Source organism: Hippocampus bargibanti, linkage group LG07 (assembly GCF_051943395.1).
Source record: "Hippocampus bargibanti isolate YZ-2025 linkage group LG07, ASM5194339v1, whole genome shotgun sequence".
NCBI lineage: Eukaryota > Metazoa > Chordata > Actinopteri > Syngnathiformes > Syngnathidae > Hippocampus > Hippocampus bargibanti.
The window spans coordinates 13,244,598-13,269,083 of NC_142740.1; the positions used below are offsets into that span (position 1 = coordinate 13,244,598).

Sequence of the window (24,486 nt, forward strand, 5' to 3'; positions counted from 1 at the left end):
GCTCGAGTCAGCAGGCAGAGTTCTAAAGGTCTCAAGGGCAAGAGAAGACGATTCTGGAAAATACACCTGTCTGGCCACAAATGCTGCCGGTGAAGCTCAAACAAACATTCGCCTCAGTGTCCATGGTAAGGGAACAATATCGAGCGGAATCCTCCACATTTTGTTTCCTCCTGTTGGTTGCCATCCTCTTCTCTTCGCTAATTTGTTGCATTGTGTTTATGTTTAACCATGTGTGGATGTGTTTTTTTCACAGTGCCCCCCACGATATCAGCGCCTGGGGACATCAACCAGACCATTCTATCAGGCTTCTCAACTGATCTTGAATGCAAGGCTGCAGGCATTCCATTACCTGGTATGACTTACAAACGACCTACACTCTTATCCCGTTAAAAGACACAAATTTGACTGACCCCTTCTGTAGCCATGGCTTTTCCAACAATGTATGAGCAGAAAATTGATCTCAGATGATTCTGCACTGGTGACTTCATTTCCACTGCCATTCTTTTCATACACTGTAGCATGTACTCTACAGAAAATAATCAGACTTTTGTGTTGTGTTTGTATTTTGGATCTAACGTTTCATTCCAGTTCTACTGGTGTCTGTGTAAAAATTCTATTTTACACATCTACATCTGACATTTGAGACATAATTCAACCTATTATTGTCAATTATTACGAAAAATGTTTTTTGCCTCTACTCAAATTTAACTCACATATTAAAATTTCACTCCCCTCATAAATTGTACGCAAATACAATCAGACCTCTGTTATCGACCATAATCCATCCAGAAGCCTGTTCGAAAAGTGATTTGCTGAAAATCCAAAATTATTTCACTAACCCAAGATTCGGGGCAAATACACTACGCAGGGCTGGGCGGAGTCAGATTTGTGTGAATCAAGAGTAACACGTCTGCTCTCATTGAAGCGTCACTTTCTCATGTACGGAGTTTGGTCGAAAACTGTTTTTCAGTCATAATCCAAGGTGTAAAAATATTGAATTTTATGGTCGAAAACTGATTCGGTTGAGATCTGAGATGTATGACTCTACTGTGAAATGCTGTCACTCCTTGCCATAGTAAGAAAAATTGAGGACTCTGGTGCTGTTTCATCATCATTTATTAAGAATATGTACAGAATGATATCACGAAACACATGTACAATATAATGTGTTAAACTACATAAATAAACACGTTTGAAAAAAATATGCTATATGATTATTTTGTACTTTGTAAGGGAAAATACGACAGTTTGTAAGGGCAAGGGTATATACCTTACCCTCACGGACTGTGTTTTGGTACACTGCTACCCGTGCACTCAGTGAAAAAGTAGGCGTAACTTCATGTTCATGCCCACAAACGTCTAATCTAGCGCGATTCATCTGACAATTTGGTAATACAAAAGGATTCTGCACTCGGCATAGAAATGTCGTCGGAATTTTCATGTCGGCGCAGTGGTCTTTACAATGTTTGTGAATATGGTAGATGTGCAACTCCTCTGATGGGCATTCTTCCAGCACATCTGCAAACTTGATTTCAAAATTTAGACTAGATTCCGGGTCTCAAAGCGCAATCAGACAAATTCAGCATTGTATAGTACAGACTTGTATAGTGGACATCAGACCAGTGACGTGCAGTCAGTGGAGGCAGGTGAGGCAGTGCCTCACCTGTCATCATGGAAAGCTTTCATGGAAATATCAAATGAAAAAATAAATTAAACAGTTAGATGTGTTTAGTGATTTGTACTTTAAAGTTCTTGTCCATTTAACTTCCCCGTTTGAGGATTTTTTTCAAAATCGCTGAATTTACCGTTCAAATACTAAGTAGAGACGAGCGGTGACGTCATTGATGACGTCAGTGCCTCACCAGCCATGAACCTCACCGCATGTCACTGCATCAGACTACTCCACCCATAAATAAGAAAGCAATGTGGGACATTCCCTCTCATTCATTGTATCAAACAGGTCATTGAACAGATTATAATCATTACCATATTAGCAGTATTGACGAGAACCACATCATAATGGTACAGGATTTTGTCTTAGACACATGACTCGAAGTGCAAGGCGGTCGTAACTGCCCATGGCACATATGTTCAAAGGAATTATTTGCAAAGGTAGAGTTTGTGGTTTACCTGCCAATGCTATGCATGGACACCACCAGTTTATTTCTGTTCCCACAAAACATTGCTTCCAATGCACATTGCCGCAAAGGCCACATCATGCCCATTCGGGCTGTATAAAGTCAAGCAAAATACCACAAGAAACAAAACTTGCAGACAGTCAGACTGCGATTTGCAATAATTGTTTTTGCCAGGAAAGTTTGGACCACACATGTTGACAATACCACAAATTCATACACCTTGGAAGTCAAAATGATCCTTTTACATACTACCAAAGGGTTTTCTGCTGAAGCATTTTCTACTCAGTATACAATGATTAGGACAGATATCTACTCTTTCATACAACAAATCAAGTTGATGCACAATATCACCGCGAATACTCGCCCCTTAATATTCACACCGGCCTCTTTGTGTCGTAGCGATAACATGGTACAAAGATGGTCGACCGCTGACAAGTGCAGCTGGGGTGATTCTGCTGAAACGTGGCCAGATCTTGGAGATTGAAAGGGCTCAGCCATCGGATGCGGGGATATACAGATGCGTAGCAGTAAACTTGGCTGGAGTCGCAGAGATATTCCACAGCTTGCAAGTGTTCGGTCAGTGTCTTTGTTTTTTTTTGCCAGTTATAACAGATGTTTTCGTTTGTTTGTGTTCCTATGAATGTCAGACTGCTGTTATGTGTGCAGTGAAACGTTTTTCAACTTTCTGATGCAGTGCCGCCAGTCATTTCAAGCCGGGGTGGCGTAGTAACAGTCGTCATGAACGAGCCTGGCAGACTGGAATGCGAGGCTACTGGAGTGCCCTTACCCAGTCTCACCTGGCTCAAAGATGGCAGCCCTGTGACTAGTGTATCATATGGCACACAGGTCTCTGTTTTGTTTCTTGTAGTATCTTTTAGAATTTGGATTTTGCATTTGTGCCTATTTAATTCACATCTTGGTTGCTCTAAACTATATTGGTCCTGACTTCAACGGTAAGCAATAGGTTACCTCAGGCTTGCCTCACATTTACTTGTAATCTTTGTAAATCCAAGGATTAAGAATATATGACACTGCATTTGAATTACGGTGACTCATTCAATCCAAAAAACGGATGGCTATCGATACCAAACATGCATCGGAACTGGACAGTTGGCAGTGTTTAATATAATGCACTGTATCATATGAAGAGATAAAAAACAGTGAATGTATTATTATTATTATTATTATTAGTAGTAGTAGTAGTAGTAGTAGTAGTAGTAGAAGTAGTAGTAGTATTTTATGATTATTATAATTATAGGGCGGCCCGGTAGTCGATTGGTTAGCACACCGGCTTCACAGTGCAGAGGGCGCCGGTTCGCGTCCCGGTCCGGCCTCCCTGTGTGGAGTTTGCATGTTCTCCCCGGACCCGCGTGGGTTTTCTCCGGGTCCTCCGGTTTCCTCCCACACTCCAAAAACATGCATGGCAGGCAGATTGACCACTCCAAATTGTCCCTAGGTGTGAGTGTGAGAGTGACTGTTGTATGTCTTTGTGTGCCCTGCGATTGGCTGGCAACCAATTCAGGGTGTCCTCCGCCTCGTGCCCGAAGACAGCTGAGATAGGCTCCAGCAACCCCGCGACTCTAATGAGGAATAAGCGGTACGGAAAATGAGATGAGAGATAATACATGTCATTTATAAGAGCCTTTCAAAACTCTCAAGGTCACTTTACAGTCACAGGATAAGTTTTTCTGTGGGTGAGCAGCGGCAGCAGCAGCGGTACGGAAAATGAGATGAGAGAATTATTATAATAATAATAATTGTTATTATTATTATTATTAATTATCAACAACAACCCTTGAATCTATGTAAATTATACAAACACACCCATTTATTGTGGCTATCTTCCACAGGTCTTGTCTGGTGGCAAGGTGCTGTCTCTACCTAGTGCGCAGGTTAGCGACATGGGACAGTATACCTGTGTTGCTGTCAATGCTGGAGGAGAGCAACAGCAAGATTACGATCTGAGGGTTTATGGTGAGTCCGTCACCATTTATCGGTTGTTTAATACAGTATAATGTATTTTCATGTGATATTCACTAGTACCATGTCTTACTTCTTAAAAGTGACCATCAAAGTTTTGATCATGTAACACTGGTGGTGAAAGTAAAAGTGCTCCAGAAGATTCTTGTGGGTGCATCCATCCATCTATGGATGTCGTCTTCGGGCACTAGGCAGGGGACACCCTGAATTGTTTGCCAGCCAATCGCAGGGTACACAGAGACAAACAACCAGTCATTCCCACACTCACACCTAGGGACAATTTGGAGTGGTCAATCTGCCTGCCATGCATGTTTTTGGAGTGTGGGAGAAAACCCACGCCTTGAGACCCATACCTTCTGTTAGGGCACCTGTCAGAATAAGAATAAGCTTTGCCTTTAAATAAACAGTGTCAGCTTCCTGCAGAGAAGTGAACACATGATGGCGTATATCACGCCAATCAAAGCGGATGTCACTTTGGAAACAAAAGACACATTGTTTACCGTCAGGGAATCATGGAGGCTCCTCCCATATCTGTTAAAACAAGCACTGGGTCTATGCGGAATGCAAACATCCACACAGTGTGCTTTTTCTCTGAAGGATCAGTAAGAGTTTATCTGAAGAAATGACGGAAGATATGCTCCGGTAATTGCTACCATTCTTGTGCAGCTTCCTTCTTCTGACCAAGTACTGAGTGAAGTCATGGTTGACTTGCTCTCTCGTCTCTCCCCTATACAGAAGAAATAATGTTCTCAAGCATTTCATGTTTTAACAAATGACCAGAATGTCTTGTGAAAAGAAGTAATAAATGTAGAAAAAGTGAATAAAGGACATAATACTGAATTGGAAAAGTAGCATTAAACAGCTCTGTGTACTTGCTGGGTGCAACCCGAATGAGGATAAGCCGAATATATGGATGGATGGAAATTTTGACACCGGATGTCAATGTGCTGACCTGGGGGGCAAATCTGGCCAGGCGCATCCTTTTATTCGGCCCGCGAAAACAAGTCAAACTTGTGAAATTCCATGATGCTTGCAAAAGTACGAACCAAAATTTCAAATTGTCCCATGCAAACCACAATAACAGTCATTATTGTTGACTTGGGATTTGAAAACTAGTTATTCATTAATTTGTTGAGCGTTCTGTTTGTCATATGTGGAGGGGATTAAACATTTAAATGATTTCCCCAAATTCATAACGGGCCTCGACAGGAAACTGTAACTAAAATGTGCCCGCGGACAAAAATGAGTTTGACACGCATGAATTAGTTTATTGCTGCTATCTTGGAAAAAGATGTAGAGATTTAAGCGTCAGACTTCCTGGAACAACTCAAACCTATGAACTAATTATGGGATCAACTGTAAGCCGATCTCAGTGCTTGCATTTGTTTAATTACTTAGTTTCTCGTATGAGGCATTTTATTGTAAAATATACAAACACCTTCCACAGTGCCGCCCAACATCAAGGGAGAGGAAACGAATGCCACCGTGATGCTCGGCAGTTCGGTGGACTTGCACTGTCTGAGTGATGCCATTCCTCCACCCACTCTGTCGTGGCGCAAAGATGGTCACCCACTGTTCACAAAACCTGGTCTGACTCTCTCAGCAGATGGGAGTTTGCTCAAGGTAGGAAATATATTGTACCTTAGGAGACAACTTTAAAAAAATGCTGTCTTGCACTTAAATACTGGCTATGTCGAGACAAATAAAACATCAGTTGAATATTTACAGCATTGCGTAAAGTAATGGGAGTCAGTCATATCCGCATGATTTGTCATGCCTAGTTGAACAACTGAAAACTCCTTCTTTTCCTTTCGGCTTTTCCCCTCAGGGGTCGCCACAGCGAATCGATGTCCTCCATCTATCCCGGTTTTGTGCATCCTCTTCTCTCACACCAGCTACCTGCATGTCCTCTTTGACCACATCCATAAACCTCCTCTTCGGTCCTCCTCTCGGTCTCCTGCCTGGCAGTTCAAGGCTCAGCATCCTTCTCCCTGTATAGTCATTCTCTCTCCTCTGGACATGTCCAAACCATCTCAGTCTTGCCTCTCTGACTTTCTCTCCAAAGCCTCTAATATGAGTTGTCCCTCTAATGTACTCATTCCTGATCCTATCCAACATGGTCACTCCCAAAGAAAACCTCAACATCTTCAGCTCTGCTACCTCCAGCTCTGCTTCCTGTCTTTTCTTCACTGGCACTGTCTCCAGTCCAAACATCATGGCTGGTCTGACCACGCTTTTATACACTTCCTTTCATCCGAGCTGAAACCCTTCTATCACACATCACACCTGACATTTTTCTCCAGCCGCTCCAGCCTGCCTGGACACGCTTCTTCACCTCTTTTCCACACTCTCCATTGCTCTGGACAGTTGACCCCAAGTACTTAAAATCCTCCACCTTCTTTATCTCTTCCCCCTGTAGCATCACTCTTGCACTTGGATCCCTCTCATTCACACACATATATTCCGTCTTGCTGCGACTGATCTTCATTCCTCTCCTTTCAGAATCAGAATCAGAATCATCTTTATTGCCAAGTATGTAGAACACACAAGGAATTTGTTTCCGGTAGAACACGCTGCACTAGTATCGTTGTCAAAAAAAACTGCTAAGTGGCACTATACAGTTCCATTTTGGCTACTGTTGAAAGAGTTCAAAGAGTTAATGGCTTGGGGGAAGAAGCTGTTTAAATGTCTGCTGGATTTGGTGCGCATGGATCGGTAGCGCCTGCCTGAGGGGAGTAGCTGGAAAAGGTGGTGGGCAGGGTGCCGAGGGTCCAGTAGGATTTTCCGCGCCCTAGTTTGGATTCTTGCAGTATGCAAGTCCTCGAGAGTGGGTAAGGCGGTGCCAATGATTTTTTCCGCCGTCCTAACTGTCCGTTGAAGTCGGATTTTGTCCATTTTTGTGGCGGCCCCGAACCAAACGGTGATGGAAGAACACAGGATGGATTCGATGACAAAATTTCCAGGGCATATCTCCACATCTCTAGTTTCTCCGCCACCTGTTCCTTACTGCTACAGATCACAATGTCATCTGCAAGCATCATGGTCCAAGGAGATTCTTGTCTAACATCGTCTGTCAGCCTGTCCATCACCATAGCAAACAAGAAGGGGCTCAGAGCTGACCCCTGGTGGAGTCCCACCTCCACCTTGAATTCCTCAGTCATACCGACGGCACACCTCACAACTGTCTTACAGTCATGATACATGTCTTGCACCGCTCTGACATACTTTTCCGCCACTCCAGACTTCCTCCTGCAGTGCCACAGCTCTTCTCTGGGCACCCTGTCATACGCTTTCTCCAGATCTACAAAGACACAATGCAATTCCTTCTGACCTTCTCTGTACTTCTCTATCAGCATTCTTAAAGCAAACACTGCATCTGTCGTACTCTTTTTTTACATGAAGCCATACTGCTGCTCACAAATGTTCACTTCTGCTCTTAGTCTTGCTTCAACTACTCTTTCCCAGAGGTTCATTGTATGGCTCATCAGAATCAGAATCAGAATACCTTTATTCGTCCCACAATGGGGAAATTTGCAGTCCACAGCAGCAATTGAAAAGGGATGGGGTGGGGGTGAAAGGATAGAAAACAAGATATTCTAAGCATAACTAAATAAAGTGTCAACTCTATACTGTGCAGATGTAAATGTGCAAAACCGTTCCATAAGAAAAACTGTACATAGTGCAGAATCAAGAAATGCATTTTGATATATTGCAACAACCCATATTTACAAGTGTCCAGTTTTTTTCCTTTTTTCACATGTGATCATTGAGAATTGTGAAGCCTGACAGCAGTCGGTAGGAACGAGCGGCGATACCTGTCCTTCTTGCAGCGCGGGTGTAATAGTCTCTGGCTAAAGGAGCTACCCAGTGCTGTCAGGGGGGGCAGGAGGGGGTGGGAGGGGCTGTCCATCATAGCTTTTAGTTTAGCTAGCGTCCGTCTGTTGCCCACCTCCTCCAGAGAGTCCAGCGAGCAGCCCACGACAGAACTGGCCCGCTTGACAAGGCGCTCCAGTCTTTTTCTGTCCCGGGTGGTGATGCTGCCTGACCAGCAGACAATGCCATAGTGGATGGCTGATGCCACCACAGAGTCATAGAAAGTCTTTAGGAGTGACCCCTGAACTCCAAAAGACCTCAGTTTCCTGAGTAGGAAGAGGCGACTCTGTCCCTTTTTGATTAGGGCATCCGTGTTTGTTGACCAGTCCAGTTTATTGTTGAGAGTAACACCCAGGTACTTGTAGGAGGTCACCCTCTCAATGTCCGAACCCTGGATGTTCAATGGTGCAGGTGAGGATTGTTTCCTGCAGAAGTCCACCACCAGCTCCTTGGTTTTCCCCGTGTTGATCTGGAGGTGATTCTGCTGGCACCAGTCCACAAAGTTCTTTGTCAGTCCCCTGTACTCCCTATCGTCTCCCTCTGTAATGAGGCCGACAATAGCTGAGTCGTCAGAGAACTTCTGAAGGTGGCAGGTTGGGGTGTTGTAGTTGAAGTCCGAGGTGTAGAGGGTAAAGAGGAATGGAGCCAGGACTGTTCCCTGCGGCGCTCCGGTGCTGCAGAGAAGCCTGCCCGACTCACAGTTCTTTACTCTCACGTACTGTGGCCTGTTTGTGAGGTAATCTGTAATCCAGGATGTGAGGTGATGGTCGACTCCGGCATGCCGCAGCTTGTCCCCCAGTTTGGCTGGATGGTGTTGAAGGCACTGGAGAAATCGAAGAACGTGATCCTCACCGTGCTCCCAGCATTCTCCAGTTACAGCAACGCCGTATGGAGGAGGTAGATGATGGTATCCTCCACACCGATGCTGGGCTGGTAGGCAAACTGTAGCGGGTCCAGCAATGAGCTTGCCAGCGGTCGCAGGTGGGCGAGGACGAGTCTCTCCAGCGTCTTCATCAGGTGAGACGTCAGCGCCACCGGTCTGTAGCTGTTGATCTCTTTTGGGTTGGCAATCTTGGGCACTGGGACCAGGCATGACGTTTTCCACAGCTGTGGAACTCTGCCCAGCTTCAGGCTCAGGTTGAACAAGTGCTGGACAATGTCACACAGCTGGTCGGAGCACGTCTTGAGGAGTCGGGAACTGATGTCATCCGGACCTGCTGCCTTCCTCACCTGCATCCTCCTCAGTTGGTTCCTCACCTGCGCAGTTGTGACAGACAGGCAGGAACCAGGAGGCAGAGTGGCGGCTGAGGGTGTGGCAACAGTTGGGAGGGCAGATGTTGGTTGTGGAAAGCTGGTCGTGAGAGGGGGCAGAGAGGGTAAGGCCACAGTGAGAGTTGGTGCAGGAGCAGCTACAGGTGAAGTTGACGGTGGGCCGGGGGCGGCTGGCGTCTTGTCAAACCGATTGAAAAAGCCGTTGAGTACATCTGCCCAGTCCTTGTCTTTTTCGTTCAATGTCACTGGGCTTTTGTGGCCTGAGATGTTTTTCAGGCCCTTCCAGACACCAGCGACATTGCTGGCTTGCAGCTGCTCCTCCATTTTCATCCTGTAGGCCTTCTTCCCCTCTTTGATTTTCCTCCTCAGTTGGATCTGCACGGCCTTCAGTTCCTCTCTGTTGCCCGACACAAAAGCCCTTTTCTTCTCCTTCAGGAGGACTTTTATGTCGGGATTAATCCATGGTTTGTTGTTGGCAAAACACCGTACAGTCCTGGTGGGTACGGTGTTTTGTTCACAAAAGTTAATGTAGTCTGTGATGGTGTTGGTGAGTGAGTCAATGTCCTCCCCATGAATATCAGTAAAGAGCTCCCACCTGGTTGAGTCAAAACAGTCCAGCAGAGCTTCTTCAGCTTCTGTGGACCATCTTCTGATCGTGCGGGTCACAGCTGGTTGCCTCTGGACAAGGGGTTTGTACACAGGCTGGAGATAAACCATATTGTGGTCTGCTCTTCCGAGAGGGGGGAGGGGGGAGGGATTGTATGCATCCTTGGCGTTTGAAAAAAATAGGTCCAATATGTTATTGTCTCTGGTGGCACAAGTTACATACTGTGTGAATGTTGGGAGGGAAGATTTCAGGGAAACGTGATTGAAGTCCCCGAGATGATGAACAAGGCGTTGGGGGACTGGGTTTGCAGCTTGTTTACAACAGTCATGAGGGCATCGGAGGCAGCGCCGCCATTTGCCGTAGGGGGAATGTACGTCGTCATGGCTATGACGTGTGAGAATTCCCGTGGCAGGTAATGTGGCCGGAGGCTAACGGCTAGCAGCTCGATGTCGTGAGTTTTTCCTTCACCGTGATGTGCCCAGGGTTGCACCATTTGTCATTCACAAATACGGCAATCAACGTTATTCCGCTGTAATTAGTACAACTCTGCACATCTCCTTTGTTCTTAAAAATGGGCACGAGTACACTTCGTCTCCATTCTTCAGGCATCTGTTCACCATCTAAGATCTTGTTGAATAACCCATCAGGAACACCACCGCCACCTCTCCAAGACACTTCCATACCTCGATTGGTAAATCATCAGGCCCGAGTGCCTTTACCCCCTTCATCCTCTTCAGCGCCCTCCTCACTTCATCCTTGCTAATGTTAGCTACGTCTTGGTCCACAACAGTCACGTCTTCTACTCTTGGTTCCTTCTCATTTTTCTCATTCATCAATTCTTCAAATTACTCTTTCCATCGTGCCATCACACTACTGGCACCTGTTAATACATTGCCATCTCTATCCTTAATTACCGAACGTGCTGCAGGTCCTTACCATCTTTGTCTCTCTGTCTCGCCAGCCTGTAAAGATCAGTCTCACCTTCCTTGCTGTCCAGCCTAGCATACAAGTCATCATAGGCCTCCTGTTTGGCCTTTGCCACCTGTACTTTAACCGTGCGCTGCATCTCCTTGTACTGATGTCTACTCTCGTCCGTCGTCTCAGTGTCCCACTTCTTCTTTGCTAACCTCTTTCTCTGTATACACTCCTGCACCTCCCCATTCCACCACCAAGTCTCCTTATCTACCTTTCTTCCACTTGATACACCAAGTACTTACCGACCTGTGTCTCTGATTATGTTCGCTGTAGTTTGCCAGTCATCTGGAAGGACCTCTTGCCCACCCAGTGCTTGTCTTACCTCCTTCCTAAATGTCATGCAACACTCTTCCTTTTTCAACTTCCACCATTTTGTCCTCACTTCAGCCTTTGGTTTCTTCATCTTCCTCACTGCCAATGTCATCCTACACACCACCAACATATGCTGTCTGGCTACACTCTCACCAACCACTACTTTGCAGTCACTGATTTCCTTTAGATAGCGCCGTTGACACAACATGCAGTCTACCTGTGTACTTCTGCCTCCACTCTTATAGGTCACCCTATGTTCCTGTCTCTTCTGAAAGAAAGTATTCACAATAGCCATTGCATTCTCTTAGCAAAGTCAACCACCATCTGTCCTTCAGCGTTCCTCATCTGGAGTCCAAACCTGCCCATCACCTCCTCATCATCTTTGTTTCCTGCGCCAACATGTCCATTGAAGTCTCCACCAATTACAACCCTCTCACTTCTCGGGATGTTCTGTATGACTTCATCAAAGTCCAACCAAAATTTCTCCTTCTCCGCCAGCTCACATCCTACTTGTGGGGCACAGCCACAAACAACATTGAACATCACGCCTTCAATTTCTAGCTTCAGATTCATCATTCTATCTGATACTCTTTTTACTTCTAAGACATTCCTAACAAACTCCTCTTTTAAGATAACCCCAACTCAATATCTCTTTCTGTCTTCACCATGATAAAACAACTAAAACCCTGACCCTACGCTTCTAGCCTTGCTCCCTTTCCACCTGGTCTCCTGGACACACAGTATGTCTACCTTCCTTCTCTGCATCATGTCAACCAGCTCTCTACCTTTACCTGTCATTGTTCCTACATTCAAAGTTCCTACTCTTAGTTCTATACTCTTGGTGTTCCATTTCTCTCTTTTCCTTCGGGCACACCTCCCTCCTCTTCTTCTTCGACCAACAGTAGTCCATTTTCCACTGGCACCCTGAAGGTCAACAGTACCAATGGCGGCCGGTGTTAACCCGGGCCTCGACCGATCCGGTATGGGATTCATAGGTTTGATTCGCATATTTGTTTTGGCAATTTTTTTTACGTCGGATGCCCTGCCTGACACAACCCTTTGTATTTATCCGGGCTTGGGATCGGCACAATAAGACACTGGCTTGTGCCCCCTTGTGGCTACATTATTTTTTACTATTGAAGGGTTCGGTAAATGTGCATCCCAAAAGTGTTACGAATAGTGACAAAAGAGTCTAAGTGAAGCCATTTCACAAGAATTGTTCTTTTGAATGAATGTACAAAGCTTCCCATAGATAGACTCCAAAATCTTGTGGAAAGTCTTTCCACAAGAGTGGAGAGAGGGGCAACCACTTAATTTCCGTACTTTGGCAAGGCATGTCAGATGAAGTCTCCTAATATTTGTGTCCGTCATATTATGTGCAGAATTAGGCTCAGTATCGAGCTTCTCCTTTTTTTCTGTAAATCTTTTTGCTAGGTTGTCACTGCTCAGGTGCAGGACTCAGGGAGGTATACCTGTGAGGCCACAAATATTGCTGGCAAGACAGAGAAGAACTACATTGTGAATGTGTGGGGTGAGTTCTGTATTTTGGAATACATGTACTGACACAAAATATCCAAACAATTAGATCATACAATGCAAATCATCCCTCTCTTATAGCAAATATCATATGTAGACCATCATTGTTTTGTTTTGAGCACAGTGAAATGCACCTACAAAGTTGATTCAGTACTGCACCATTTTTTTGTGGGAATGACCTATCACTACGACAGTTTCCCCAAGTATACGAGGCTCGGAAGAGGTGTCACAACTCACAGTGATTGAAGGAAGTCTCATCACACTGGTGTGTGAATCCAGTGGAATCCCACCTCCCAGGCTAAGATGGACTAAGGATGGTAGGCTTGAGTGTTTTCCAGGATCCTATTGTACAATACATATACTTGTACTTTTTTTGTTTCCTAAAATCAAATGTTTGCTGTTACCCATAGGTAATTATTTAGAGGTATCATGTACCGTATTTTCCGGTGTATAACACACACCAGAGTATTATGCGCACCACCAATGAATTGTGTATTTTCAAACATTTTCCATATACTGTATAAGGTGCACCGGATTATAAGGCGAACATTCAATGAATGAATTTATTTTCTCCAAATATTCTACGTAAATATATACAAGTTTTCCAATTTTAAGGCACACCACATTGTAAGACGCTACGGTAGTGGCTGGGGTCACACACTACTTCTCCTCCAGGGGGAAATGGAGTTTGTGGCTGCTGACCTGTTGTGGCTTACCTGTGTATGAGGCACAGGGTAATCTTTTGAAGAAAATTAAGGCTTTTGATGTGCCTTATACACTGGAAAACATGGTAATATGTTCTATGGGTATTTTTTTTGTGTTGTCTTTTTTTATTCTGCTATTTATTTACTCCACTAATTCTAAGTGTACCATTCATGTATTATTAAAAGTCACATGCATGATATTCATTTCATTATTTGTATCTGCTTGCATTCCAGGTGTAGTGCTCCGGTCTGACGATCGTCTCAAGGTTTTGTCAGGAGGCCGGCAGTTGCAAATTTTAAATGCAGAGAGGGCAGACGCAGCTTCCTATGTCTGTACGGCTTCTAGTGCAGCTGGCAGCACATCCAAGGAGTACAGCCTGCAGGTTTATGGTTCGTACATAAGAACTGATCTATTTAATCCTTCAGCCGAGATCCATTCTTTAATGAAAAACTGTATTTGAAATCTATTCCAGTCTAATAGGATAGGATAGGATAGGATAGGATAGGATAGGATAGGATAGGATAGGATAGGATAGGATAGGATAGGATATGCCTTTATTAGTCTCACAGTGGAGAAATTTACATTTCACAGCAGCAAAGTGATGAAAGGAATGAAAGTAGAAAAATGAAATACATGAGCTGCTGGAAAGGCAGCCACTCTCGCGGCGCCGTCTTGAAGTCAAAAGAACAAAAAAAAAACTCAATAACAAATAATATGACAGCATAGAGACAATATGACAAAACAAAGACACAGAGAGACATTCATTCTTCAGGACTTGCTGTACCCTCTTTGTGATGACATGAAGCAGTTCTCGATGAAAGAGGAGACGATCAAAGCGTCTTTCCACCAGTGGATCAGGGACATCATGGTGGAATGTGCATGTCAACTACAAGCTAAATGTTGAAAGCAAACACGCAGCTGTAGCATCCATTGACGAAAAGAGATTGTCTCACATCTCCTGTTCCACATAAATCTGCTTCAATTCCAAGCCGCAACAGTTCCACATACGCATCGGCGCTCTGCGCTGATGCGTATGATGCTCCTTTCTTCTTATCGCGGGTTCCTCAAGCCATGCATCCACCCAATTAATAATAAAATGAAGGTTGAAATATGACATAACTACCACTTAAATATATGTGCATTTAATATTTTGCAGGATATATTTCCTGCATGAGAAACTACAGGAGTTGCTGAGAAACATGCACAGTGCTTAAACATGCATACCGTGTCCCTGCTTACGGTGTGCTCTCCTCACTTTAGTTCGCCCTTCCATCAGACACAACAAGGATGACGTCGATAGCTTCGTTGTGACAAAAGGAGGTGATGCGATGCTACAGTGTGATGCAGACGGCGTGCCGCGGCCAGCGGTCACCTGGCGAAAAGATGGACGGCCCATCTCAGGCCTACATAATTCTAAGATTCTTAATGAGGGACGGCTGCTCCAGATTAAAGATGCTAACATTTCAGACACAGGACGGTACACCTGCATTGCTATTAACGTGGCAGGGCAGGCAGAAAACAATCATGACATCAGTGTGCACGGTATGAACTCACCCCGATTTTGGGTAGTTCGATTGCATTGTGCCTCATTTGACTTTTTTACTTTAATTCAGTCCCACCGACTATCATTGGTGCGGTTCAGCTCCCAGAAAATGTAAGTGTGGTTGTGAAGAACCCGGTGGCTCTGAGCTGCGAGGCTTCTGGCATCCCTCTTCCTGCCATCACCTGGTTGAAGGATGGTCAACCAATCAGAAAGACCAGTTCTGTTCGTGTTCTTTCAGGTAAACTTAAGTTAGTGTATAAGGAATGAATGAATGAATGAATGAATGAATGAATGAATGAATGAATGATATAATGATTGGATGTGATGTTAAAATATTTATAATGAACAGTCTGCACTTTTAAGATACTGTGTATCCTGTGTGAATATTTTAAGTCACAAAGGTCAAATGAGAAATAATGGTGATTAAATTGAGTGTGTTTATCATCTAGGTGGGCGAAGCTTACGTCTAATGCATGTTGCAGTTGAGGATGCTGGGAGGTACAGCTGCATCGCATCCAACAGTGCTGGAGAAGAAAATAAGAATTTTGACCTAACCGTCCTAGGTAAATTAAGAGTTAGTTGTCTTAATATGTTTTTGAGCATTTGGTGATACTGATTAACTGCGAACACATTTTTCCCTCTTTATATCCAGTTCCACCAAATATTGTAGAAGAAGGAAGTATTATGGACACAAAAGTGAAGGAGAGACAAAATATTACTCTCAACTGTGAGGCCTCAGGTAAAGGATCAAAAAAGTATTTTCTTCAAATCCAAGCTAACTAAATGTAAATGTTCCGTAAAAAAAAAAAAACCTCAGTCTTTCCCAGACTTGTCTGCTATGCCTTCGTGCACGCTTGTCACAGAATTGATGCTATCCTGTTCAAAATGGCTCCACTGGGTGATCTTTTGATCTTGTGAAAGAGAAAGAAAAACACATCGGGAGGTTGCACCAACGTTTGAATATTCTTCTTGACCTGGACCTGCTGGGATGTTCAGGATTATACTCTGTATTAGGATAAATCTCTGTGTTACTTTTACTTTTGTTTAGGTAACCCAATTCCAGGAATGACATGGCTGAAGGATGGAAAACAATTACGACAAGACGGACGTCACGTTGTCTTGTCTAATGGCCGGTACCTCCTAATTTCTGCTGTGCAAGTGGCTGACACTGGCAGATACAGTTGCCTCGCATCAAATATTGCAGGCGATCGCAGCCGCCATTTCAACCTGAATGTCTTGGGTACATAAACGGGAATCTGCTGAGGATCATGAAATTTCTGAATTTAAATATTGTCGTATTGTCTTGTTTCACTGGCTTCTACTCCATCAGTTTCTCCAAGCATTGCTGGGTTAGGATTACATGCTTCGGCGGAGGAGGTGACGGTTACCTTGGGTAGTCCTACTTCAATGTTGTGTGAAGTTCAGTCATACCCTCCTGCACTGATCACGTGGCTCAAAGATGGCAGATCATTCGAGTCCAGTCATAATGGCAGAGTTCTTCCAGGTTATATTTATGTGATCATATTTAACTATCCCATCAATTCTTCCACGGGTTATTTCATATTTGGCCACCTAATTGACTTGGCCTACAATGGTAGAGTATGAATCTGTATGATATGAGTGATGCATTGTTAAAACATAGTCATTATCATAAGTATTACACCCATTCATCATGTGAAGTTCCTCTGTTTATCCTTTCCTAGGTGGTCGAACCCTGCAGATTTTTGATGCAAAAGAAGAAGATGCTGGACGCTACACTTGTGTTGCCACAAATGAGGCTGGCGAGAGTCTCAAGTACTACGATGTTAAAGTATATGGTGAGTTTAAGATAAGTGTAAGGGACCTTTTTCACTTAAACTGTCTCACGCCTCCTCGTGGTCATGGTTGTTTCTCTTTATTGACCATAGTTCCCCCACAAATCGATAAAAATGATATCCCGGGTGAAGGACTAATCCCTAAAGTAGTCAAGGGCAAGGTCAACAGCACACTTACGATGGAATGTGCAGCTCAGGCCTTTCCTACCCCAGCACTGCAGTGGTACATGGATGGAAAGGTAAACCATCTCCTTTTGAGTGTATGTATTTATGTCTGTAAATTAACTCCCTTTTCTCTCACTGATGTTTCTTGAAAACAGATTCTGCGGGCAGATGAACACGTGTCCATTACAGCTAATGGTCGAATCGTTGAGATCAGACGTGCTCAGGTGTCCGACACTGGCCGTTACACTTGCATTGCCACTAATGTAGCTGGAGAGGACGAGAAGGACTTTGATGTAAATATACAAGGTGAACTGGGTTGACTGAGACCATCAGTAAATATGGGGGTCGAATTTCGTTTCTGTATAGCAGGGGTGCCCAACCACGGTCAAAGGGTAATCTGCAGACAGACAGAAATTATATCTTTTGATCTGTGCTGTTTAGATATATCTATTGTTATGCATTCATCCATACATCCTATCCTCACAAGAGTCACGGGGCATGCTGAAGCTGATCCCAGTTGTCATTGGGCAGTAGACAGGGGACACCATGGACTGGTAGCCTGCCAATCACAAGAGACATAGAGATGAACAACCATTTACGCCGGGGGCCATGATTGAACCCACAACCTCTGCACTTTGAGGTCAATGTGCTCCTAACCACTGGACCACCGGGCCATCTATCTATCTATCTATCTATCTATCTATCTATCTATCTATCTATCTATCTATCTATCTATCTATCTATCTATCTATCTATCTATCTATCTATCATTCATTCATTCATCTTCCAGACCGCTTAATCCTCACGAGGGTCGCGGGGGTTGCTGGAACCTATCCGAGCTGTCTTGGTCTTGCTCTAGGCGGGTAACACCCTGAATTGGTTGCCAGGCAAATGCAGGGCACACAGAGGCAAAGAACCGTTCACTCTCATACGCTACACACTAGGGACAATTTATGGTGTTTGAACAATCAGTCTGCCATGCATGTTTTTGGAATGTGGGAGGAAACCTACGCGGAAACCTACGCGGGGAGGAAACCTACCACAGGTCGGAGCGGGACTTGAACTCACGACCTCTGCACTGTGAAGTTGGCGTGCGAACCACTCGACTATCGAGCCACCCACCGCATCTATTTTTATGCTTATTTTTATTTAAAGTTTGTGTGAACTGCAATTCACCAATACCAGTTTCAAAGAATGGCAGTGTGTGTGTGTGTGTGTGTGTGTGTGTGTGTGTGTGTGTGTGTGTGTGTGTGTGTGTGTGTGTGTGTGTGTGTGTGTGTGTGTGTGTGTGTGTGTGTGTGTGTGTGTGTGTGTGTGTGTGTGTGCGTGCGTGTGTGTGCGTGGGTTTGTTGCATGTGCGTGTGTCTATGTGTGTGTGTATGTGGGATCGATTGCAGGAGGTTTACTGCTTGCATATTCGATCTTCAGTCAGAAAAGGTTAGGCACCCCTGAAGTCTAGCATTTTTATTATTTTCATTATTATCAGTGTGTCTCTGAATTAAACATTCAATCATATCAAATGAGATTCCTGTACTATACATTAAACCAGAAAATATTCCATGAATGAAATCTTGCACAATCTCTTTGAAAGTATATTCAGCACATTGTTTCTTGCCCCCTCACCTTTTCCCTCAGTTCCTCCCAGTTTCAATCGACCCGCCGGAACTGATACAGCATCCACATCAAGCTTTGGAGTGGATGCTCGTGTAGTGATACTCAATAATCCAATTTCTCTATACTGTGATCCAAATGCTGTACCCACTCCGACACTAACTTGGTACAAAGATGGCCATCCGTTAATCTCCAATGATAACATTCTAATCATGCCAGGTAAGACGGAAACATTTGAAGCTAAAGAGCATAAAGAAAGAACGAACAAGTGTGTGTCAACATATGAGTGCTTTATTGTCAGGGGGAAGAGTGTTACAGATCCCCAGGACTCAGGCTGAGGACTCGGGCAGATACACATGTGTGGCTGTCAATGAAGCAGGAGAAGATTCTATTCAGTATGATGTTAGAGTATTATGTAAGTATGTTTGTGTGGACTTGTACTCAATACAGTATTTTGAAACAAGTTTGAAATCCCTGCTTGTGTGTGGATCTTGGTGTTATATCAGTGCCCCCCACAATACGAGGTATACACAACAAGTTACCTGATGAGGTGATAGTCTTGGTCAATAAAACAACTTTGTTGGAATGCCACGTGGATGGAAACCCCACCCCCAAGATAACCTGGTTTAAGGACGGTGAGCTGGTCAGCCCTCATGGACCTTATAAGATTCTGTCCAATGGCAGAACACTTCAGGTAGTGTGTCTGTCAATCTTACTGTATGTAATTACAATAATAATATCAATAATCATCATCGCCATGGCCATTGCCATCAACATCATTAACGTTGTCGTCGCTGTCGTTGTTGTTATTATAGCTATTATTATTATTATTATAGTAATAATAATTGTAAGTGTCATTATTATCAGTGATAATAATATGCACATTATTATTATTAATGATATTAAAATTATTATTATTATTATTATTATTATTATTATTACTATTATTATTATTTATTTTGTTGTATTTGTTATGATACTTTTGGTTTTATTGTGTCTTCTAAATAATGCTGACCAGTACATTAAGTACCATGCATTCTATATCTATGTTTCCTTAAAGGACAACCGACGTCTCCGTACAAGTTGTGTCCATAATTTGTTAAATGGCTTCAAATGACTTCTACTGAGCGTATTTTGCAAGGTTCCACTGCATATAGCTATATTTTACGTTTTAAGACTCGCGCTGAATATTCAGGAAGTCTTGTTTTTGAGTTGTTGACGGGTTCGTACGTGACGTCACTAAAGGACCGCCCCTGACCATAAAAAAGACGCATTGTAGCGGTCCTTCCATCACGTCAATGTATTTTGCTGTACTTGTTTGGTCTGGGGACCTCGTGTTGCACCCAAAAACCGCCAGAAGGCCAGAAGAGGTGCCATATAAGGAATTTATCAGCCTGTGGAAACGGAGGTGGCCCCAGGAGGTCGCCATTTTGTGCCTCTTTTTTTGGGTGAGAGATATTTCCCCCCAATGTTGCTTCAAAATGGCACAAATAAATTCTTTAATCAATTGCAAACATGTATGCTTTCCTCTTCAGAACTATTTCAATCATATTAATAACTGGATGTGTAACAAGAAAGCATATTCTCCGAATCTGAAGCCATTGTTTTGATTCACTAGCAATCGATGAGAAGGTTTCTTCAGCCGTAATCTGTACAAATTTGAAGGTTTCGGACGTTTCGCCTCCTATCCAAGAGGCTTCGTCAGCGAACTAAAGTCTGACTGGTCGTATCGGCCCTATTTATATATCCCTAATGTCCAGACATGGCGGCGCCGGACACAGCTATGATAGGTCCCTACTCTCAGGTTGGGGGGGGAGCAGAGGACCACTCCCTGTGGCCCCACTGATTGTTCCTACATTCCTGACTAACGACTGGCCTATTTGCCCCACTACCACCGGTATCACCTCATCAGTATTACGAATGTTGCCTAACCTGTTTTGCCTAAGCAAGTCTTTTTTGAGAATTTGTTGAGTCTCCCCAATATACTGCTCTTTACAATTTTCATTCTTACAATGTATTGAATAAACTACATTACTTTGTTTTTCACTTGGTAGCCTATCTTTTGGATGCACTAATTTTTGCCTTAACGTGTTTATCGGTTTGAAATAAGTAGGAATTTTGTGTTGCCAAAGGACTCTTTGTAATTTTTCAGAAACTCCTGCAATGTAAGGTACTGCTACTCCTCTCCTTTTTGTATCTTGAGAATTTTTTGTTTCATTCCCTATTCTTTCTTTCTGACATTTGTTGAATGACCACTGAGGGTACCCACAGTTAGTGAGTGCTCTCCTGATATGTTTTGACTCCTTTTCTCTACCTTCAATGCTAGTTGGTATTAGTTTAGCCCTATGCTGGAGGGTTCTGATAACTCCTAGTTTGTGTTGTAAAGGGTGGTTAGAGTCAGATATATAAATAGGGCCGATACGACCAGTCAGACTTTAGTTCGCTGACGAAGCCTCTTGGATAGGAGGCGAAACGTCCGAAACCTTCAAATTTGTACAGATGACGGCTGAAGAAACCTTCTCATCGATGGACCACTCCTGTACGACTGAGAGCTTACACAGACGTATTCACTAGCAATGCAAGACGTCTTGGCGTGACGTCACGAACTGGGGGTGGGACTTTCTGAAAATGCCCAATTTGCAGCTCAATTTTTTGCAGATTTTGGACACTTTAAGTCATTTTTATTGGTGTTTTATAATAATAATAATAATAATAATAATAATAATAATAATAATAATAATAATAATACATTTCATTCATAAGCGCCTTTCAGAACTCTCAAGGTCACTTTACAGTCACAGGATAAAGTTATTCTGTGGGTGAGCAGCGACAGCCACACGCGCCAGCGTTCACTCAATTGACAAAAATATCATACTGCGTGTTTTGGGTATTTTAGATGCTATAAAACGTTTTTCTGATGTCAGTTAAAAACAAAAAAGTGACGTCGGTTGTCCTTTAAATCGTCAGGTTTTGACAGCTCAAGTGTCTGACACAGGACGCTATGTGTGTGTGGCTGACAATGTGGCTGGAAGTGTTGAAAAATCATTTCATCTCAATGTGCATGGTAAGTACATCATTTTTCACTTGTTCCGTTTCTTGTGTTCTGAGTTTTCCTAACATACGTGACTGTCACTATCTTTTTTTTCTTTCAGTTGCTCCTACTATTTTAGGCCAAAATAATGAAAATGTGACAGTCGTAGTGAACAACTTTGTGTCCCTGTCGTGTGAAGCCAGTGGTTTCCCTCCTCCTACCTTGAGTTGGTTAAATGAGAAGGGCCCACTTCAGGCCAACACCAATGCACTCATCATGCCAGGTATGTTAATTTGATGAAAAGGACTAAAGTCGGCAGTCACCCTCAATCTACCTGTTTGCAGTGAATGAGTTAATTATGTCGAGTCTTAAGGTTTACCAGTTTTTGCCTGCAGGTGGTCGTACATTGCAAATCCTGAAAGCCAAAGTATTAGATGCCGGAAAATACAGTTGTGTTGCCCTGAATGCAGCAGGAGAGGCTTCCAAAAACTTTTACCTCACAGTTTTTGGTCAGTCCCTCCTTTTCTGCACAGTACTGTAAACTGGGTGTGAGAAACATAACATCAAATGTGAGAATAATACTGTTGCATTATTTTTGGGCTCTCAGTTCCTCCCCGTATCCAGGATAACGGGGATTCCCCCAAGGTTGTGAATGTACTTGAAGGGGAATCAGTCACTCTGGAGTGTGAATCCAAAGCAGTACCTCCTCCCACCATCATCTGGTACAAGAATGGAAGGATGGTGACAGAGTCTGTCAATTTGCACATTCTGGCTCAGGGACAGATGCTTCAGATTACAGCCTCTGAGGTGAGACTCATTTAGGTAGATTTTCACTGACTGCAACATCTGTCTACTTGGAACCCTTTATTTAATTCAGTGATTTTTGTTTGTAAACTACAACAACCTTCACAAGAAATGCAAAATTTTACATAAAATGTGTAAATAATTAAATGTATAATTGATTTAGAAACTTAAAGGACAACCGACACCACTTTTTTGTTTCCTAACTGACATCAGAAAAACGTTTTATAGCATCTATAATACCCAAAACACGCAGGATGATATTTTTATTCAAATGCAAAACAGCAATAAAAATGACTTAAAGTGTCTAAAAACTACTTCAAATTGAACCCGGAAATGGCCAGTATCAGAAGGTCCCGCCCCCTTGTTCGTGGTGTCACGCCAAGACATCTTGCCTTGCTCGAGAATCAAAACAATGGCTTCAGATTCGGCGAAGATGCTTTCTTGTTACTCATCCAGTTATGAATATGATTAAAATAATTCTGAAGAGGAAAGCATACATGTTTGCAATCGATTAAAGAAGTCCTCCCGTATCAATTCGAGCCGTCAGGACAGAAATGTAGCACCCAAAAAATGCAGAAGATGGCGACGAAGCTCCGTGGAAATGGGCTGATTTATCTCCTGGGAATTTTTGTCAGCCAATATCAAATAGTTGTCTCGGTGCAACACACAACGATTCACCATCGCGTTATTTCCTATCCTGATAGAGAGCACTGTGGGTACCCTCAGTGGTCATTTGACAAATGTCAGAAAGAAAAAATAGGGAATGAAACAAAAAATTCTCAAGATACAAAAAGGAGAGGAGTAGCAGTACCTTACATTGCAGGAGTTTCTGAAAAACTACAAAAGAGTCCTTTGGCAACACAATATTCCTTCTTATTTCAAACCGATAAACACTTTAAGGCAAAAATTAGTGCATCCAAAAGATAGGCTGCCAAATGAAAAACAAAGTAATGTAGTTTATTCAATACATTGTAAGAATGAAAATTGTAAAGAGCAGTACATTGGGGAGACTAAACTAATTCTCAAAATAAGACTTTATCAGCATCGCAGGGATAATACTAGTGGGCCTCGATCGGCAGTACATATGCACCTAAAAGCTAGCAACCACTCATTTGACGACAATGAGGTTAAAATCTTAGCGAAAGAACATAAGTGGTTTGAAAGGAGAGTAAAAGAAGCGACTTTCATGAAACAGCTAAATCCTACATTAAACCGGTCTGGTGGGGTGAGGTTCAATTTGGATCGTTCATACAATAGCCTGCTTAGGCAACATAGGATTAGTAATACTGATGAGGTGATACCGGTGGAAGTGGGGCAATCAGGCCAGTCGTTCAGTCAGTCAGACCAAGTCAGGCCAGTCAGGAATGTAGGAACAATCAATGGGGCCACAGGGAGTGGTCCTCTGCTCCCCCCAACCTGAGAACAAGGACCTATCATAGCAGAGTCTGGCGCCGCCATTCTTGAACAGTAGGGATATATATAGGGCCTAAACTATCAGTAAGACTTTAGTTTGCTGACGAAGTTTCTTGGATAAGAGAAAGGTCCGACACCTTCAAAGAAGTACAGATGACGGCTGAAGAAACCTTTTCATTGATATTTTCCTTCAAATTTCCTTTTAATTTCATGTTTCATCAACACGGATCAACACAAAGTTTGTGCACAATGCACAAAATGACACACAATGCACAAAATGCATTGTGTGTCCTTTCTCGGTCACGGGTGTTCCTTCCGTGACGTGACGTCAGGAATCGTCACCAACTCAAAAACAAGACTTCCTGAATATTCAGCGCGAGTCTTAAAACGTAAAATATAGCTATATGCGGTGTAATCTTTTTAAATATGCTCAGTAGAAGTCATTTGAAACGATTTTACAAATTATGGACACAACTTGTCCGGAGGCGTCGGTTGTGCTTTAAGTCTGACATATTCCTAATTATTGTCATTTTATTTTCAGGTGTCTGATACTGGACAATATGTGTGCAAGGCCACTAACATTGCGGGTCAAATGGACAAGAACTTTCACCTAAACATTTACGGTACTCAGGTTTAGCTGATTCTTCATTTAATATGCACCAGGGGTGAGGAGGGGCATATTATCCCATTTAAGGTCAAGTCAATTT

The 24,486-nt window shown here is 43.3% G+C and overlaps 1 protein-coding gene across 1 annotated transcript in view; it reads left to right on the top strand.

Annotated features, from left to right (window-relative positions):
• Window positions 1–24,486, top strand: part of hmcn1 (hemicentin 1) — a 106,501-nt gene that overhangs the window by 51,507 nt on the left and 30,508 nt on the right. The window contains exons 36-61 of the mRNA XM_089001763.1: window positions 2–125; window positions 254–352; window positions 2,538–2,714; window positions 2,833–2,984; window positions 3,989–4,112; window positions 5,566–5,741; window positions 12,592–12,688; window positions 12,888–13,010; window positions 13,632–13,787; window positions 14,659–14,940; window positions 15,012–15,179; window positions 15,391–15,504; window positions 15,594–15,680; window positions 15,990–16,181; window positions 16,272–16,445; window positions 16,645–16,758; window positions 16,849–16,994; window positions 17,076–17,226; window positions 18,556–18,750; window positions 18,833–18,946; window positions 19,038–19,225; window positions 21,499–21,595; window positions 21,684–21,845; window positions 21,958–22,071; window positions 22,170–22,369; window positions 24,321–24,402. Of these exons, the coding sequence (XP_088857889.1) occupies window positions 2–125; window positions 254–352; window positions 2,538–2,714; window positions 2,833–2,984; window positions 3,989–4,112; window positions 5,566–5,741; window positions 12,592–12,688; window positions 12,888–13,010; window positions 13,632–13,787; window positions 14,659–14,940; window positions 15,012–15,179; window positions 15,391–15,504; window positions 15,594–15,680; window positions 15,990–16,181; window positions 16,272–16,445; window positions 16,645–16,758; window positions 16,849–16,994; window positions 17,076–17,226; window positions 18,556–18,750; window positions 18,833–18,946; window positions 19,038–19,225; window positions 21,499–21,595; window positions 21,684–21,845; window positions 21,958–22,071; window positions 22,170–22,369; window positions 24,321–24,402 (3,808 nt within the window). The remainder of the gene's footprint in view (window position 1; window positions 126–253; window positions 353–2,537; window positions 2,715–2,832; window positions 2,985–3,988; window positions 4,113–5,565; window positions 5,742–12,591; window positions 12,689–12,887; window positions 13,011–13,631; window positions 13,788–14,658; window positions 14,941–15,011; window positions 15,180–15,390; window positions 15,505–15,593; window positions 15,681–15,989; window positions 16,182–16,271; window positions 16,446–16,644; window positions 16,759–16,848; window positions 16,995–17,075; window positions 17,227–18,555; window positions 18,751–18,832; window positions 18,947–19,037; window positions 19,226–21,498; window positions 21,596–21,683; window positions 21,846–21,957; window positions 22,072–22,169; window positions 22,370–24,320; window positions 24,403–24,486) is intronic.